This window comes from Podarcis liolepis (assembly GCF_965112155.1).
Source record: "Podarcis liolepis genome assembly, chromosome: 4".
NCBI lineage: Eukaryota > Metazoa > Chordata > Lepidosauria > Squamata > Lacertidae > Podarcis > Podarcis liolepis.
The window spans coordinates 89531445-89548125 of record NC_139558.1 but is presented as its reverse complement, the minus strand read 5'-3'; the positions used below and the strand labels follow the sequence as shown (position 1 = coordinate 89548125).

General features: G+C 45.9%; 2 protein-coding genes across 10 annotated transcripts in view; one reads left to right on the top strand and one right to left on the bottom strand.

The window, feature by feature from the left end:
* Positions 1-9793: 9793 nt before the first annotated feature.
* Positions 9794-14121, bottom strand: CMTR2 (cap methyltransferase 2). Of its 2 annotated transcripts, none has more exons than XM_083499553.1 (2): positions 13934-14121; positions 9794-12214 (listed from the first exon to the last, which is right to left on the bottom strand). In XM_083499553.1, exon 2 carries the CDS (start codon positions 12193-12195, stop codon positions 9913-9915), a length of 2283 nt encoding a protein of 760 aa, XP_083355679.1. In that variant the 5' UTR covers positions 12196-12214; positions 13934-14121; the 3' UTR covers positions 9794-9912. The 2 variants fall into 2 exon arrangements, with proteins under 2 accessions (XP_083355679.1, XP_083355678.1); XM_083499552.1 differs by having other exon boundaries at positions 12739-14083.
* A 91-nt stretch (positions 14122-14212) lies between these two features.
* Positions 14213-16681, top strand: part of CEP295 (centrosomal protein 295) — a 32120-nt gene continuing 29651 nt past the window's right edge. For 4 of the 8 annotated variants that reach the window (XM_083499159.1, XM_083499157.1, XM_083499155.1 and 1 more), the window contains exon 1: positions 14213-14340. The gene's annotated coding sequence lies outside the window, so the exon portion shown is untranslated. Of the gene's footprint in view, positions 14781-16681 lie in introns of all 8 variants that reach the window. The other 4 variants (XM_083499158.1, XM_083499154.1, XM_083499156.1 and 1 more) reach the window with 3 other exon arrangements.

Below are 16681 nucleotides of genomic sequence, written 5' to 3'. Positions count from 1 at the left end.
CAGAAATGGCGAAACTTACTGGAAGAATCAGAAATCAAGATAACAAACTTTTTTTATATAAAAGAATGAAAACGGTTTATTGAATATTTACAGATAAATTGTAAACAGATAAAAACCCTGGCAGGATTATTGTAATGACCTGCAGTTTCATAAGAGTATATATTCAAAGACGAATAAACAAGCAAATTAAGTTAATTTGGATATGCAGAAGATATTAAAAATAAATTTAAGGAACCGCAGAAAGAGGGGGAACGAAGTCAAGTTTTGGAATGTCGAAATGATCGTAAAATCAGTGAAATGTATAAACCTGAAAAGTATAAATAAAAGAAAATAAATACAAAAAAAAGGAAGAACAGAAAGGATACAGGAATGATGGTTTTGTATAGGGGGGTTACGTTCTGGACCTCCACAGATATTGGCAGAGCCCATGTAAGGCCTCCCTGCCCCATTCAGCCCCCGTCCTACCTGTTTTTGTAACTTTTTCAGGCCACTTCCAGGTTCGGCACAATGCGCATATGCACAGTATATGCCTATTGGTACACACCTAAAACAGTCGCTGCCTGTATTGTAGACATTTCCAGTCCAAGACATTTTGGCACCTGAGGCAAACCACAAAGAAGTGCCACCCCTGCCAGGGAAGAAGGGGTGAGTGAGGTTCTACATCAGGAACAAGCAGGGGATCAAATCAACTTTAGCTGATGGTTGAAGTGGGACTGAAAACCCAGGGGTCCCCAGCGGGCAGCCCCCACCTCTGCAAAGTCAAAGGAAAATGGAAAAGCCTCCCCATTGTCTTTTCATTCACAAATCCTGTCTTATGGGTATGTCTGTGTATGAATAGGGTGAGCCTGTGATGTGGCTCAGGAACTACAGTAGTTATGATGTATCTGGGGGTGGTCTTGGATTCCAAGGCAGGCAATTTAAAAGGGCGGGCACACCTTTGTTCTGGGTCCTCCTCCTTCTCCTGCATGTGGGGGGAGCACCCTGTTGCAACAGTTCAATAAAGATCAGGCTTACTAGCTGCTTTGCTTCTCAATATTCTCTGGTTGGCCTCTGTTATTTTCTCCGACTGATGGAGAACCTGCAAAGGACTCTAAAACGGCTCTTGTGTCCCCCATAAGGGAATACGGGCAGATTTTCGTTTATTACAGGGGAGACCAGCAGCACCTCCTATTTGTGGAGACGCTGCTATAGAGGCGGCATTGGGAGGGGGGCTGCTGAGGAGGGGGCAGAATCAGCCCCCCAAGGAGCAAATGGCAGTGGCGGCAGCAGGCGAGGCATTCCTTGGAGGCTGGATCTGCTGCTGCCCTAGTGGATCCTGCCACCTGAGGCACCCGCCTCACCTTTCCTCATGGGTGGGCCGGCCCTGACTTCAGGAAACTTTGGAGCTGGCATGAAAAACGCCACGCGAATCCCCTCAGCGACTTAAGGGAGCTCCTTTACATTCAGGCTTAGAGAGAGAGATGGAAAACAAACTGAGAAAATAAGCAGCCTGGTCTCCCCAGACATTATTACAGCTCAAAAGCACCGGGCTGCTTTCGACAGATTCCCTTTAACACACATTTGCTTCCCTTGTTTTGCGGATAGCTGAGAAAGAACGTCATATTAGGGAGCCCCGAGGCTAAGAATTGATGTTGAAGCAGAAGTAGCTCGTCGTAGGACCCTGTTAAGGTGCAATGGTGCTTTGCCTGATTGCTGGCGCCCTCTAGGAAGTTTGAAGCGTGTAATTCTTAGCATCTTCAGCACACCTAGCTAAACACCCCAGACTTAAATTGTTAATAGTAATTTTATTTTCCGCGGGGTATTGTTGGAACAGCCAGCAAGCAGAGGGCTGGGGGTTTCTAACAGGCAGGCTGCAACATCCTCACCCAACGGCAATTCTTTGAGGGCTGCTGTGTCATTTAAATTGGCAGAAAATTGAACTCGGATATGCAATTTCTGTGTAAGGAAATGCCACGTTTTGTTTGGAAGTAGTACTGTAACACTATCATTGGCCTGGTGCGGGCCACATACGTAGCCATGATTTGTTGCCTTAACCTGGTTAAGACATTCAGTGAAAACAAGGTTTGGATTGCGTTTGCAGGAAATCGGGTTGCCATGTTTAGATGATAGTATAATTATTGAAATGTATAAAAATGAAAATCATTGTGTGTGAAATGAGCATGCAAACTTTCACTAGATACTACTAGATTACCAGAAGCAGCTTTTATGACATGTGAAAAAGCACATAAAATGTGGAAATTTTCAGGCATTGGAATAAAATGCTGACTGAACGCAGCCAAAATCCTCCTCCTGGCTCACTTTCTCCCTCTAAATTCCCTGCTTCCTTTCCCGGTTAAAAGCTCAACATCAACTGAGGTGAGAACTGTATTTATACAACTTCAGGGAAGTCTTTGGAAATTAGGGATAATGCCAATCTCACTACTTTGTGTTAAGTCGTGGGTTGACATAGCAGCCGGCACAGCGATTTCTTCAAGTAGAGCTGGAATAGAACTCACTGCGAACAGCTCAGCCGGCCTGTATTTATAGGCAGCCGGCTGTCAACATTGTAACCACAACAGCCCAGAGTTCCCGCCTAAAATAACTGGCGCGGACCTGAGTGAAAACTATCTACAGACCTGAGTGAAAACTATATACAGTATCCCCCTGTTGGCCCAGGGTGAAACTACACTACATAACACTTTGTCTTCTGCAAGCCTCGCAGGGATAGGATGATGTCCAAACGTAATCTGGTCACGTCGGAAGGTTTTGCCAGTTGTTCTGTTGCCAAAACGGCACCTACTTTGAGTGCCCACATCGGTTAGACTAATACACTTCACGATGAAATCAGCACTGACAGCGGGGAGCCCATCTATTACAGGAAATAATTTGAAGGATCAGAGAGCGGCTTGTTAAAATCAGTCAAATGTTGGCAGAACTATCAATGGTTATTGGCATTTTTATTGTCTCAGAGGTAAAACAGGCAAATTAATGAGTGCAGCAAGGAATATTATTTCTGTTACCAGTGCATTTGGTTAAGCCATAATAAACAGGAAGGAATTGAGGCTGTGGGCAAGGGGGGAGGAATTTCTTCCTTCAGAAATGACCGCTCCCCACATTAAATGGGGGGGGGGAATTGCCTGGTCGCACGCAGCCCCCTGGACCCTATGCCGAACCATTAGCACAGGCTTGGCTTCGCCTTCCCCAGGTGGGATACCTGGAGGTCTCCGCCTACCTCAGCCAATTGCCCAATCCCGCCTGGGGAGACGTTGCCAAGGTGATCAGGCCAGGTAGGGGGAGGGACCACCCTGCCCACACAATATTCTTACCTGGGAATCTTCCAATTGCCTCCAGAGCTTCTCCCACCCTACCCACCCTCAGTTAAGACTTCTTTTGCAGGTTAACCCTTTCTCCACAGGTACGTGGGCGCTGCTACGTCAAGGTTGCTGTTGAAGGGCCGGAAAGGAATTCTTCTGCATTGGCAGGTTTGCCTTTCCCGTAGCAAAACGTCACAACTTTGGCGCTATCAGGCCTTGGGCGGAATCCTTTAGTCTACCTTCCCTAAATTGGAGGTGGGCGTGTAGCAGTGACTCACCACCCCCTTCTCTTTGCGGCAGTGATCCCAGGGTTCCCCGTTAAAGGGGTTGTTTGAGGAGAGGCTTTGGCCGTACGCCTAGAGGTTGTCATTGCTCTCCCCTGCGACGGAGGGCTCTCTCTGCTTGAACATATGTTCTCCAGAGCCAGCCCACCCCACCCCCCACACACTCTGGATAACACTGATGTTCCCCAGATCCCTGGCGGGGGAATGGGAGGGATAAACGCCCAATGCCTGAGCCAAGGTCTACCCACATCTGAAACATAATAAAGTTGTGGCCAATTTTAATCCCATAGCACATTGTCTTGAGTCGTTATTCCACATGGGGACCGCCCAGGGTTTTGGGGGACTCCACCTGTCCACACAATTAAAAGGCAGGCACATTACAGCTGTTGAATGGAGCAGTCACAGAGAAGCAAGCTATTACCCTTCTGAGTATCAGCCAGGTGAGGTATCAGCCAGGTGTGGCTGCCCCACAGGGCACCATCACTTATTTTGTTGTCCTAATGGTGGCCCTCAAGTGGCAGCTACGGCCATTCTCTCACAAAGAAGCTCACCTGACTAATTCTGCAATGGACTCCTCTGTCAGATTTTTTTAACCCTTGCTGGATCCAGGAGTCCAGGAATTAGAAGGGACTCATCATACAGACTGACCCCCCCCCCAAAAAAAACCTGACAACAGTTATTATTGGGGTTGGAGGATATTCTTTTCTTGGCTTGTAAGCCTCCATGCAGGTCAGCTGAGGTTTATCACCCCCTCTCTGCTCATCTGATGCTCAGGGAAGACATGATTTGCATCCCTACTACCAGGGCTTTTTTTCAGCTGGAACCCATTGGAACTCAGTTCCGGCACCCCTCAGGTGGGTGCCATTGCCATTATATAAGAGAACAAGGGAGGCATTCATGGCGAATTCCAGCACCCCTTTTTCTAGAAAAATAGTACCGTCTATTAGGGCTCTGCATGAACTCCAGGGATGTGTTTACAGTGGTGCCCCGCAAGACAAATGCCTCGCAAGACGGAAAACTCGCTAGACGAAAGAGTTTTCCGTTTTGGAGGTGCTTTGCAAAACGAATCTCCTATGGGCTTGCTTCACAAGACGAAAATGTCTTGCGAGTTCCTGCGGTTTTCCCCCCCTCCCCCCTTTTTTCTAAGCCGCTAAGCCGCTTATCAGCTGATCCGATAAGCCGCTAAAAGCCGCTAATAGCGCTAATAGTGCTAATCCGTCAATGGGCTTGCTTCGCAAGACGAAAAAACCGCTAGACGAAGAGAACCACAGAACGGATTCTTTTCGTCTTGCGAGGCACCACTGTACTTTAACCTTGTTTTCTTTTTGCTGTTGCTTCCAAAATAAGTGAGATCTTGTGGAGAGGACCAGCTCCCCAACTGGGGGATGACCACTCCGATCTAAATTTTGCAACACTTGCCATGGCGAGTGTCGCGTCCTGTATGTGGGGGACAGATTAGTGATTCAGGGCATCTCCTTAAAACCCAGAACACCAAGCTGGAGAGATACCGTATTTTTTGCTCTATAAGACGCACCCGACCATAAGAAGCACCTAGTTTTAGAGGAGAATAAGAAAAAAAATATTCTCTCCCTCTCTGCACAGTGCCCCTTCAGTGAAGCGGCAGGAGCCCGTTTCTCCTCTCGCTTCGCTGAAGGGGCTCTGCGCAGAGAGGGAAAGCTGCGCAGCGCCTCTCCAGCAAAGTGAAGCCAGGACAGCAAGAGGGGTCAGTGCGCACCGATCCCGCTTGCTCTCCTGGCTTCAGGGATAGCCTCCCAAAGCCTCCGGAGTGCAGCGGGAGCGCTCCCACTGTGCTCCGGAGGCTTCACGTTGCTTTCGCTGAAGCCATGGAGCCTCCATTCGCTCCATAAGATGCACACACATTTCCGCTTACTTTTTAGGCAGGGAAAAGTGTGTCTTATAGAGCGAAAAATACGGTAATTTTGCATTAGTCTTAGGCAGGGAACATCTGTTCTCGACATAGGTTTCGAAATGGCGTCTACCAGGTCCTCTAAATTTGGAAGCCTGTCAGTTCTGCCAGAACGCATTGCCAGGAACAATAGTTCAAGTGAGGTTCCTGAGCAGCTGCAGGCACAGTGGATTGAGAGCTAATTGGCCTATTTATTGCAGATAATTATGCATATCGTTATAATTGAAGGAGCATCACTTTTATGGCTGCTGTGCGGCATCCCGGGCCTTTCAGGTCGATTGTAGTAGGGTTCTTTTTGAAAACGCACGTGGCAGAGGCACAGTGTGGTCTGTGTGAAATAATTGTGCATATGCTTGCGGCATCTGAAGTTTTCCAGCTAATCTCCAGAGACGGAGAACATAATTATTTATACCCAGCCTCTTACCTTTCTCCAAAATACCGTACTTGACTGCTGGGCAGATCCACCTGCTCTGGAGAGAGGGGACAGGAAGCAATTTAAATGAGAGACTCAAATGGGACTTCTGCTTATATAGACACATACCCTAACAGAGAACCTGACTCTCCAGGGGTCAATCTTTTGGTTGCGGAAATGGCACTGCCAACAGACAAAAGGGAGGTGGCAGCAGGTTTGGGGGACTCTGGAAGTTTACAGAACTAGAAAAAAAAATAACGAGGAACCCACACTGCTCAATAGAGGCAGCACAAACTTGGCAGGAAGGTGGTTGCTAGCTCCCTGTTAGAGTGAAGGGGAACAGAAATTCAGGGGAATGGGGCAGATGAAGATGTTGGACTTCTTGGAGCTGGCTGACCTTACTGGAAGAATCCACTATCAGAAAGGAGGAACATCAAGAAGAATGGAAGAATTTAAGGAATATCTAGCAAAATACTATAGTATAATATAAGTGGCAATACTTGCAAGTATTAAATTTGGCTTAGAATTAAAATATGTTGAATTGTATAGTAATATGGATTGATAATATTATGAAAAGAAAAAAAGTAATTTGAACAAGTTAATTTTAAAGTGGATACTGGAAAATTGCTAAAATGAGATTTAATGAAAATCAACTAGGAAGGATTTGAGGAAGTCATTTAACAATGGAATTCAATTAGGATCTTTGATTGGAAGATGTATGTTTGCTTTTTGCTTTTTGTTTGTTGTTTTTTATTTTTATATATGTGTTTTGTTTTTTGTGTTGTGTTGTATTTGTAATAAATTTGGGAAATTAATATAAAAGTTGTATTTGTAATAAATTTGGGAAATTAATATAAAAAATTTGAATAAGAAAATCAGGGGAATGGAACAGAGTCTCCTGGCAGAAGACCTTGCCGGCTGGTTGGCTAAAACCCGGTCTCACTTCTTCTCTCTATTTCTGATGTTCAGGACGGGAGTGCCATTCCTTACATAGCCAAAATGGAACTACAAACATTCTGCTTTGAGTTCCACAATGGGCAAAAGGAAGGATCCAAATGACAAGCAAATCTCCACGCAGGCCTCAAGCACATTCCTTTAACGTGGGACAACTTCTTTTCAGCCTAGCTTCCTCGACAGCTTGTTGTGAGAATAAAGGAAGAAGGAAAAAAGAGGGACCCTCTCCTAATGTGGACATTAGTTAAAATTGGAGAAATTTGCACCAAATGCCTACAAATTCTAATGACGGTTTTAAAAATATGTATCTCAGATTGCAATGGAAAATGTGAATAACTGAATATAAGAAGTCCATCAGTATTGCCTGATGTGGACACCAGTTTGAGCGCAGCAAAAATATTAACTGGGTCAGCAAAAAGCATTATTCTCAGATAGAGTTAACATTACAGGCTAAAACTAACTGGAAGCAAAATGTTTATAACGAGTAAAACCCCACAAAAACCTTAAGTTATTTTGAACTTTCTATTACAATTTTTTCCCCAATAACCCAATCAGTTCTACTTTTCTTCAGCAATTTCCAAACGTGTGTGGTGTTTCTTCACAGACACAACAAGGTTTTTTTTAAAGTATACGCTTCAAGAAGAATCACACACAACACAGAAAGTAAAAGAAAAATTGTATTTTCAAAATCATTTTTTCTTAGTTTCCTCTAGATCAAACTTTCTTGCTGTTCATAATTTACAAAGCTCAAAACAGAAATAAGAGTAGCCGAATCAAAGTAGCAACAGGAGGCGCCAACCATTTGTTTCAAAACAATGTCAATCATCCTTTTGAATCTTAAAAGAAATAAAGAATTTTTTAAAATAAAAAATCAAGGGGAAAACAACACCTGGAGATTTTTTTTAACCAAATCCAGCTTACCAAGCACATCTGGAAACACCCAGTTTCCTCAAAATACACTACATTGAACGTACAGGTGAAAAGGAATGAAAATTCTCTCTGGAAAATGGGGGAAGAGTCAGAAGGGCACTGAGAGAGGCTGAGCTACAAGATTGTGGACACTTGTGGACCAATAATCACCAAGCAGAGGGCTGGAAACCTTAGTTATTGCAAAAAAGTAAAAGAAGTGTAACCTGGCAGAAAGAGGATGCATTTTACAGTGGTGAAACTGCACATCTTTGCTTTCCCTCTGCAACCATGATGCACTCAACACTGCTCATGAAGAGTGGTCTTCCTCTTCACCCTGCAGCCAGCACTCCCAAAATCTGCTCTGGATGGTCCCCCCAACCCTCTAGAGCAGATTTTGGGGCACGTGGGAGGCTGCAAGGAGGAGAAAAGGAAGGGGAACTCCTGTTGCGCAACCAGGAGGCCTATCCTCACTGTACAATGGCAGGGTTGGATACGGACATTAGCTCAAGGCCACAGGCATATTAGGAGCACAGTTTACTAGGAAGTGATGGCCCAGCCTCGTAGTGAAGGAGAGCCACACAGCTCCTGTCTGCTCTGGTAGGGCTTGCACAGGAGAACCTCCCAGGGGATCCTAATTTAAGGTATTTGTTTGGCAGTTGTGCAGAAGATACAACTTCTCAGGTGGAAAGGCTGCATGCAGCTTCCATAACAGCACTGGGAGTTTCAGCCAGCTGAATGCTCTTGCTGGTTGACAGATACTCAATAGCTGCTTGTTATTCACATGCTAACACTGCCTGAACAGCCCCTTGCTGGCCAATGTTCTTCCAGACCAGCTGCTCACAGCGTGGTTAGGATCCAATCCTGCAGCTCTGAGCCATCACAACACACTCATTGCGCCCGAATGAGGAAAGGGTGAACTGAAACCATGAAAAATGGAAAAATGTGTCCAAGATTCACACTATCCCACATTAAACAGGCAGTTCCCAAACCAAAACAATGCCAGAATTCCATTTATCTAGTATTGCAAAGGGGAGGTGGAAGAAGAACAAAGGCCCGCCTTTGTCTGACAGACAGTAAGAGTCTACAGGGACTTTCCTGATGACTCAATCTTGTGGCTTTTATGTTCATAACAGAAGCTCTTCCTGCACATTCACCTGAGTTCTGTCCCCGCTATGACCCTGGGGTCTGTTCTTAGAGAAACGTAGAAGGGTAATCCAGGACAGGAGTGGAAAGGCCTTGGAGAACTGGAAAAGTGGGTTAAATGTTTTACCGTAAGATCACATATGCTGAAACACTCAACAGCACGGAAAAGGCACAATTAGGTTCACAGTTAAAAGGGGTGTTTGAAGCAGATATACAAAACCCAGGCGAGTCCAGCGGAAGGGACGTCTTTAATTTCTAATACCACCATAGAAGCACCTGTCTATATGCAGCCACAGAGTCAGATGCATGAACCAGCCAAGCAGGTACAGGTCTTTATCAAGTGATATCAGGTGGGGCAACTCTGTCAAATGGGTCATTATTATTATTGCTGCTCTCCACAAAGGGCAACGATCAGTTGGGAAAGACTCAGGTGATTTGCTCTGCGCATGCAGCCACACAATGAGCATACACTCAGTGGCGTAGCGTGGGGGGTGCAGCGGGGGCCGACCGCACCGGGCGCAACATCTGGGGGTTAGGGGGCGTAAATCCATGGGTTAGGGGGCGCAAATTACTTGCCTTGACCCGGGTGCTGACAACCCACGCTACGCCACTGCATACACTTCCCAGCTATGTACTGCTCCTATTCAGCTGAAGGCACCTTTAAGGGAAGCCTGTGCCACTTCTGAAGAGGCACTAAGCTAGGCAGATTTGGTCCCAACTTATAAGTCAGAGTTAGGCATAGAAAAGGACTCTTTTTTTCCATTACAGCTGTGGCTCCTGTATAAGAAAATTTCCCCAGGGCCTCACAAGTTGTATATAAACAGAGAATAAAGCAGTAGGATAGTAAAGTACAAAGGACAGCAGAGGAGGATTTATTGTCTCAAAATACCATATATTAAAAAAGGGTTCCCTATGGTTTAAAAAGAAGCATTCCCCCCACCAGCAGATAGGTGAAAAAGGGGGTGGCAACTTGCAGCTTTGAACTAAAAGTCATGTCATTTGCTGTTGCTCGATTTGGACAATCAAATGCAGCTGTCTCTTTGCAATGGCGGTATTTAGGTCCCACAGAAACTCCAGCAACTGCCCCTTTAGAAGGTTTTCCATAGGCACAAACTGCAAGACTTGCTGCGGGGAGTCCGAGTCAAGCAGTACACCCATGAGCTTCTTTAGCTGCTGCAGGTATTGGAAAACCGGATCTGGAAGACCTTGGTAGCCAGCACAAAGCAGTACAGCGCTGGCCTCTAAGAGATGAGATGAGGTTGGGCAAGCAAATGAGATGTGCTGGAAACAACTGTGCAGTATGAAAACTAAGCCAGCAGTGAAGCGCGTAAAACAAGAAAGAAGGGGCAGGAGCAAAGCGTCCCCTTCCTGAAGCTCTGGGAACGAACGCAAAAGGCACTCCAGGAGCTGCTGCTGGTATTTTGGTTCCCCGTCGTGAAGCAACGAACAGCTGAACGTTGAGAGTGAAGCAGACTCCAAGCGTTTAACTTCCAAGCCAGATGGGCTGTTGGCATCACAAAACAATGGGAAGCCTACAGTCAAGCACGTTCTTTGGCCAACGCAACCTTCATTTGGAACCTCCATCAGTTCAGACAATTCAGACAGTATCAGTGACTCCGTAAGAACACTGCAAGATTGGCACTCTCGCTGTGTCAGGCTTCTGAGGGTGCCAACGCTTGCCCTGCCAACGAAAGATTTCTCAAGAGCTTCATTGAGGCTCTTCAGGACCTCACCATCACAGAAAGTAGAACACTTCACTCTTGGCAACCTCCGCCCCTCCAAGATGTACCATAACTGACACTCCAGGCTGCAAGAAGCCCCTTCCAAGATGCATTTTTTCCCGACGTTACCAAGGGAATGTTCTTCAGCCCACTGATTAAGACAGCCCTTGGCCACTTTCTCCTCCCATGCCAGAGACTCCAGAATCTTCCTCTCGTTGTACGTGCAAAAGTATTTGTTCCTCTGCCCGCACCATTTGGAGTTCATGCTACAGCCCGCACGGGGCTTCTTCACAAGCCAGTTATTTCTGGCAATAGGTTTCATCTGGAACCGCTTCAAGAAGAACTCGACGGCGCAATCCCGTAAAGCGTTCAGCCTCGCCTGCTCCACCTCGCCCATGCGCTCAAAGAGTCGGAGGTTCTCAGCAATGGTCTCGATTTGGTGCCTGTGGAAGAACAAACAGCACTCTTCATGGACTTTAAGGAAAGATTCCGGAATGGAGTGTTGGGGGAAAAGGGCCTTCTCGGTCATGTCCGTCCCAAAGTTCTGCATCATCTTGGACAAGAGCAAGTGAATGGCCTCCCTGCCCAAATAGTGAAGGCAGACCACATACACCTCAGAATTCCCAGCTTTACTAGTGGCTGGTTTAAACACGTGAACCTCTTCGAAAGAGCAGTTCAGCAGATACAGCAAGCTAACGGAACAATGTTCAAACAGAGTGAACATCTTCAGAACAAAGGAGCCCCCGAGGCCAAGGGTCATTAAAGCAGTGACCGTTTCGCAGTAATGCAAAGAGGAAACCAGGGCTTCCTGCTCGCCTGGATTTCCTTGGCAATCGAAGCTCCCGTCGGATGTGACCAGGTGAACGGTGGCCATGTTGCTGATGAACTGCTGAAGTCCCGTGAGATGTTTGAGCGTCATCACATCCCCCGTGTTCTCAGGGCCAAAATACCACCAGGGCAGAGTGTTTGCAATAAGCCTGTCATCCATAATCATCATCAGGGTATCGTTTGCTTCATGGTACGGGTTCAAGGTATTAGCTACCCAATTCCAGTCGCAAGGGATGCGGTGAGACTTGAGGTAATGATTGAGGCTGGCTATGAAGGCGCCAGGAGCCTCACAGAGATGGACAGAGTTGAGTTCCCCATTTTGAAGAGCATCGCTTGGGAGGAGAGGGAAGCTGCCCAGGATCTCATGGAATTTGCACCAAGCTTGGGTACACAACTCAGCATTTACGGCTTGCTTGATGTGAGCAATGATCTTCCCTGCTTTGTTGGTGAAGGATGTGTGCTGATGCCACTCATCTAATTTCTTGTCACTCAGCTGGTTCTTGACTTCATTCAGGGAATCCTTCAAGGAGGCAAGAGAACTGAACTCTTTGTGATCACAGCTAAAAGCCTGGTTAGGATCCGGCAGCTGCCATTCATTGTTGGGTGGTTTGGTATACGAGAACTTCTTCCCAAAGAGCTTCTCGATTTCAGCAATGATATCAGAACCAAACTTGTCAAGGGTTGTGGTCTGCTCAGCGTATGCTGCCTTCTTCTGCTTGTTCATTCTCAGACCGAAACAAACCCTGGAGAAAAGAGGAGAAAACCAAATGAGGAGGGAAAGGACTCAGGGGGAGACCACCTGCTTTGCATACAGATGATCCCAGCTTCAATCCCCAGAATCTCCAGGTAGGGCTGTGAATATCTCCTGTCTGAAATTTAGAGGAGTCGCTGTCAGTGTCAGTATGAACCTGGGGATAGGAACCTTTTTCTTTCTCCCCCCCCCCCAATTTTTTTCAATTAATTTTCCACATTTATAACAAATATAACATATAAAAGACACAAAACACATTACAATACTAAAAATAAAAAAATAAAAACACTTATTACTTCTAAAATCCAAATTAACTTTCATTGTTATCTGATTTCCTCAAATCCCCGCTAACTGAATTTCATTGTGACACCTTTGTGACAGTTCTCCAATATCATCTTTCTAATTCAATTAACTCCTTCCATTTACTATCTTCATCTCTTTTCTTATTAATTTAAATCCATATTACTATACAACATTCTTATTCTAGTCCTAGGCCTATTTGATACTTTCAAGTACCTTCTAATTATCTGTGAGGAACCTTTTTCAGCCCAAGGACCGCATTATTTTCTGGACAACTTTTGGAGGGCCCCATGGCTGTGGTGGGTAGGACCAGAGGCGGAAGTAGGCAGTGCATCAAAAGTAAACTTTTCCTTTGTAATGTAAGCTGGTTTCTACTCTATCCTCCACCCAATATCAGACAAGGAGGCAATATCAGACTTCAAGACCACATTCCAGGTAAAGAAACCCAGGGTGTGAAGTGAGCAGTGGGGAAAGCTCTGAGGATCAAATAAAGGGGTGGAGGTGGGGGGTGCATTTGGCCCCCAGGCCTGAAGCCCCTCACTCCTGGTATAGACAGTGCTCAGCTAGATGGGCATTGTAAAGCAGCTATACGGGAGAGGGTTTTCGAGGAGGGGGACGTTTAGTAATGGTTGATAAGCTCTGCTGACAGGCTATTCCTCTGGCGTGTGATGGGAGTTGTAGCCCAGCAACTAGAGAGCCAGAAAGTCAAGGCATAGCAATAACAGGCTCTACCAATAGCCCATGGACTGCAAGAAGATCAAACCTATCCATTCTTAAGGAAATCAGCCCTGAGTTATATCTGGAAGGACAGATCCTGAAGCTGAGGCTCCAGTACTTTGGCCACCTCATGAGAAGAGAAGACTCCCTGGAAAAGACCCTGATGTTGGGGAGAAGGGGACGACAGAGGACGAGATGGTTGGACAGTGTTCTCGAGCATGAGTTTGACCAAACTGCGGGAGGCAGTGGAAGACAGAAGTGCCTGGCGTGCTCTGGTCCATGGGGTCACGAAGAGTCGGACACGACTAAACGACAACAACCAATAGTCCAAATCTGCACCCCAGTTTTGGCAAAACGCCCCCTGCATGATTTCTGTGACAAGCACTCAGGGCCTATGTAACTACACGACACAATTCCCAAAGGCAAATGAAGTTGTTTTTTTAAAGCCACTAAAGCAAGAAGTCAGGTATGCATCACATATCCAAGGAGCACACGCTTCTTGTAATTCGCACGTTAAGCTAGCGACAGCAAAGTATGCGTGTACGTTCATTAACGCGGACAAGACCTCGACCCCGCCCCTTCCGCTACAACCATGCATTCAAAGAGGATCTCCTTTTGATCTCCAATCAATACCCATGACGAATGAGGGAGGGGGGAACACCAAACCATTATCCGTGTAATTAAAAGTATTCACCCCCTACGCTGAAAACCCTCGCCAACAGCTGCGCATGCGTGCTTCCCTTTATGGGTGAGGCCGGGAGAACGCTCCTTCCATTTCCGCGCAGGCGCACTTCGAGGCTCTAGTCGTTTTCCCTTTCGGGTCCGCACTGTGAAACCACCTCTCCTCTCGCCTTTTCCGGACCAGCCGCGCACGCGCAGAACGCTTTCCTCCTACCGCCCTGTCGCGAGAGCCCGCCCGGTTTCCCGCGCGGCTTGGGCGGTTTCCACCCACCGGCCAATCGGAGAAGGCAGAAAGGCGGTTTGGGCCGGCGGATGTGACGTCGGCAGCGGCGACCAGAGGCGGAAACTCTTGTGAGGGGGGCGAGGCTCTTCGGAGAGTCCGTTTTAATGAAGAACCTCGCGGGCGGCGTTAAGGCCAACGTAGGTATCGAGGCATAAGCCGCTTTGTGAGGCCCGCCCGAAAAATAATATATAAATATTGTAGAGAAATGGTAATAAATTGAATAAGTAAGCTTTCATGAGCCATGGGCCACTTTTTATCAGATGCATGAAGTGATGTATCCGAGTGTGTAGGTGCCTGTTTACGGCTAGCATAACAAGAGCAGTTGGGAATCTGCTGAGGGGATCGGTTCAGGTCTTCCTCTACCCTCTTTGGCCCAATATGAATCGGCACATTGTAATCAACTGCACGTCCGCCACGTTAGGTGACTAATTTTAAGTACCTGGCAAAGTAGGTTGTGACCCATGGAAGCTTATTGGAGGAATCTGCACAGGAGCGAAGAGGAGGAGATCTCAAAAGCACGTTCAGGAAATTACAGTGAAGCCCAATTTCATTTTTAAGTAGCAGGACTTACTCAGAGGTAAGAATTCGCCCCTCTCCTTGTACATTTGTTTTGGGGCAGAGAACCTGACTTTGTCTTAAAGTTCCCTATTACAAAAAGAAAAAAAGACCAACTAAGTTTTTTATTGGTATGAGCTTTCATGTTCACGCACACTTCTTCTGATACAGTGGTACCTCTAGATACGAACGGGATCCGTTCTGGAGCCCTGTTCATATCTAGAAGTAAACGTAACTAGCGACGGCACGTCTGTGCACGCGTGCGTCGCTTTTCGCTGCTTCTGCGCATGTGCGTGATGTCATTTTGAGCGTCTGTGCATGCGCAAGCGGCAAAACCCGGAAGTAACACACGCCGTTACTTCCGGGTTGCCGAGGAGCACAACTCGAACGCGCTCAACTCGAAGCATCTTCAACCCGAGGTATGACTGTACACTGAAACAGAAGTCAGAAGACCCTTATATATAGTGAGAGGGTGGGGAGGGGTATTACGAAATTAATCCGTTCCGCGAGTCTCTTCGTCTTGCGGTTTTTTCGTCTTGCGAAGCACGGCTATTAGCAGCTATTGGCCAATGGTTATGGATAAGGGAGTTCTAGACCAAGAACACTTCGGCAGACATAGGCTTTCCTCATTCCTGCTTTAGATCAATAACATACATTTGTTGCAACATTGTGAATTAGCCTTGAGCATGATTTTTAAACTGGGGTTCCTGAATCCAATCTTACTGGTGTCCCAACTATATCTTGATGTTGATTCCAGGGCTGATACAGAATTGGTTCCTGTTCAACAAGGAAATTAATTTTAGTTAAAAATAAGCATGCACACCACAAATATGTTGTGCAATCCTATGCTTTTTATTTAGAAGTATGTCACCCTGAACTAATCAGGGCTTGCTTTCTAGCAAGTTTGTCGAGGATTGCATTATTAGTTCTCTTAAGCTAAGCTCCCTTCACTGTGAACATGTTTAAATATGCTCTCCCTCCTCCCCAACTGTGTTTTCTTTGAACTGTTTTCCATGTTATAGAAGATGCTCTGTGAGTTTCTACAGCGTAAGTGACTTTTGACTGTTTACCCTTCATAGCATTGGGTGGGCTTTGGAAATGCTGGGCTCTGATGTGGCTGCTGTTCTCAGAATAGCAACATGCCCTAAGGCAGCAAACAGGTTTCTCTTCATTTTGAAATGTTTTATAAGCAACAGCTAATTTTGCATGAATATGATTAAGTGTTAGTAAGGGCAGGTTAACTGTCAATGCGTGGGGTTTTTGTCATTTATTTTGGAGCCTTAGGGCAGTAAAACAAAAAGCTATTTTGCCTCAAGCCACTGTAGTCAGAGAAGACTTAAGTTCTGGGGAATCCTCATTGTATTGATATTTGTCACTTCAATGCAAATGTCTGCTTTTCATTTTTTTTTCTTTTTTACATAGTTAAAATTCTTTTTTTTACACAAGGTTAGAGAGCTCCCAAGACAGTCTTGTTTGAACATACCATGGGTAAAAGATGCATTAAGGAAGATCTTAAGATTTTGCTTGTTGGTTAAACTTTATGAAATTCTACCCACTGGAGGCCTTATGAACCCTCAGTGGTGCTTTTCTTTTGAAGCAGCTTCTGCGATACACTTTTGCTTTTGAAAAATGTAAGCTGAATCCTGTGCCCATTTATCCACCAGAGTAATTATGTATCTGTGCGAGTTCTGAAGTATGGAGGGAATATGCCCCAAAGGCAGCGTGACCTTGAGGTGCTTTCATATTGCTTGTTATATTTTCAGCTCTCCAGGAAAGCTTTAGCTCAGTTCTTCAGAACAGCATTTTGATTGCGGTGAGAAATTTGAAAACAAGATGACAGTGTGTCTGAAAAGCATGGTGACAAGTAATCAAACCCCATTCATTTTACTTTCTCTTCCTTTTATTTTTGGGCACACTTCATTA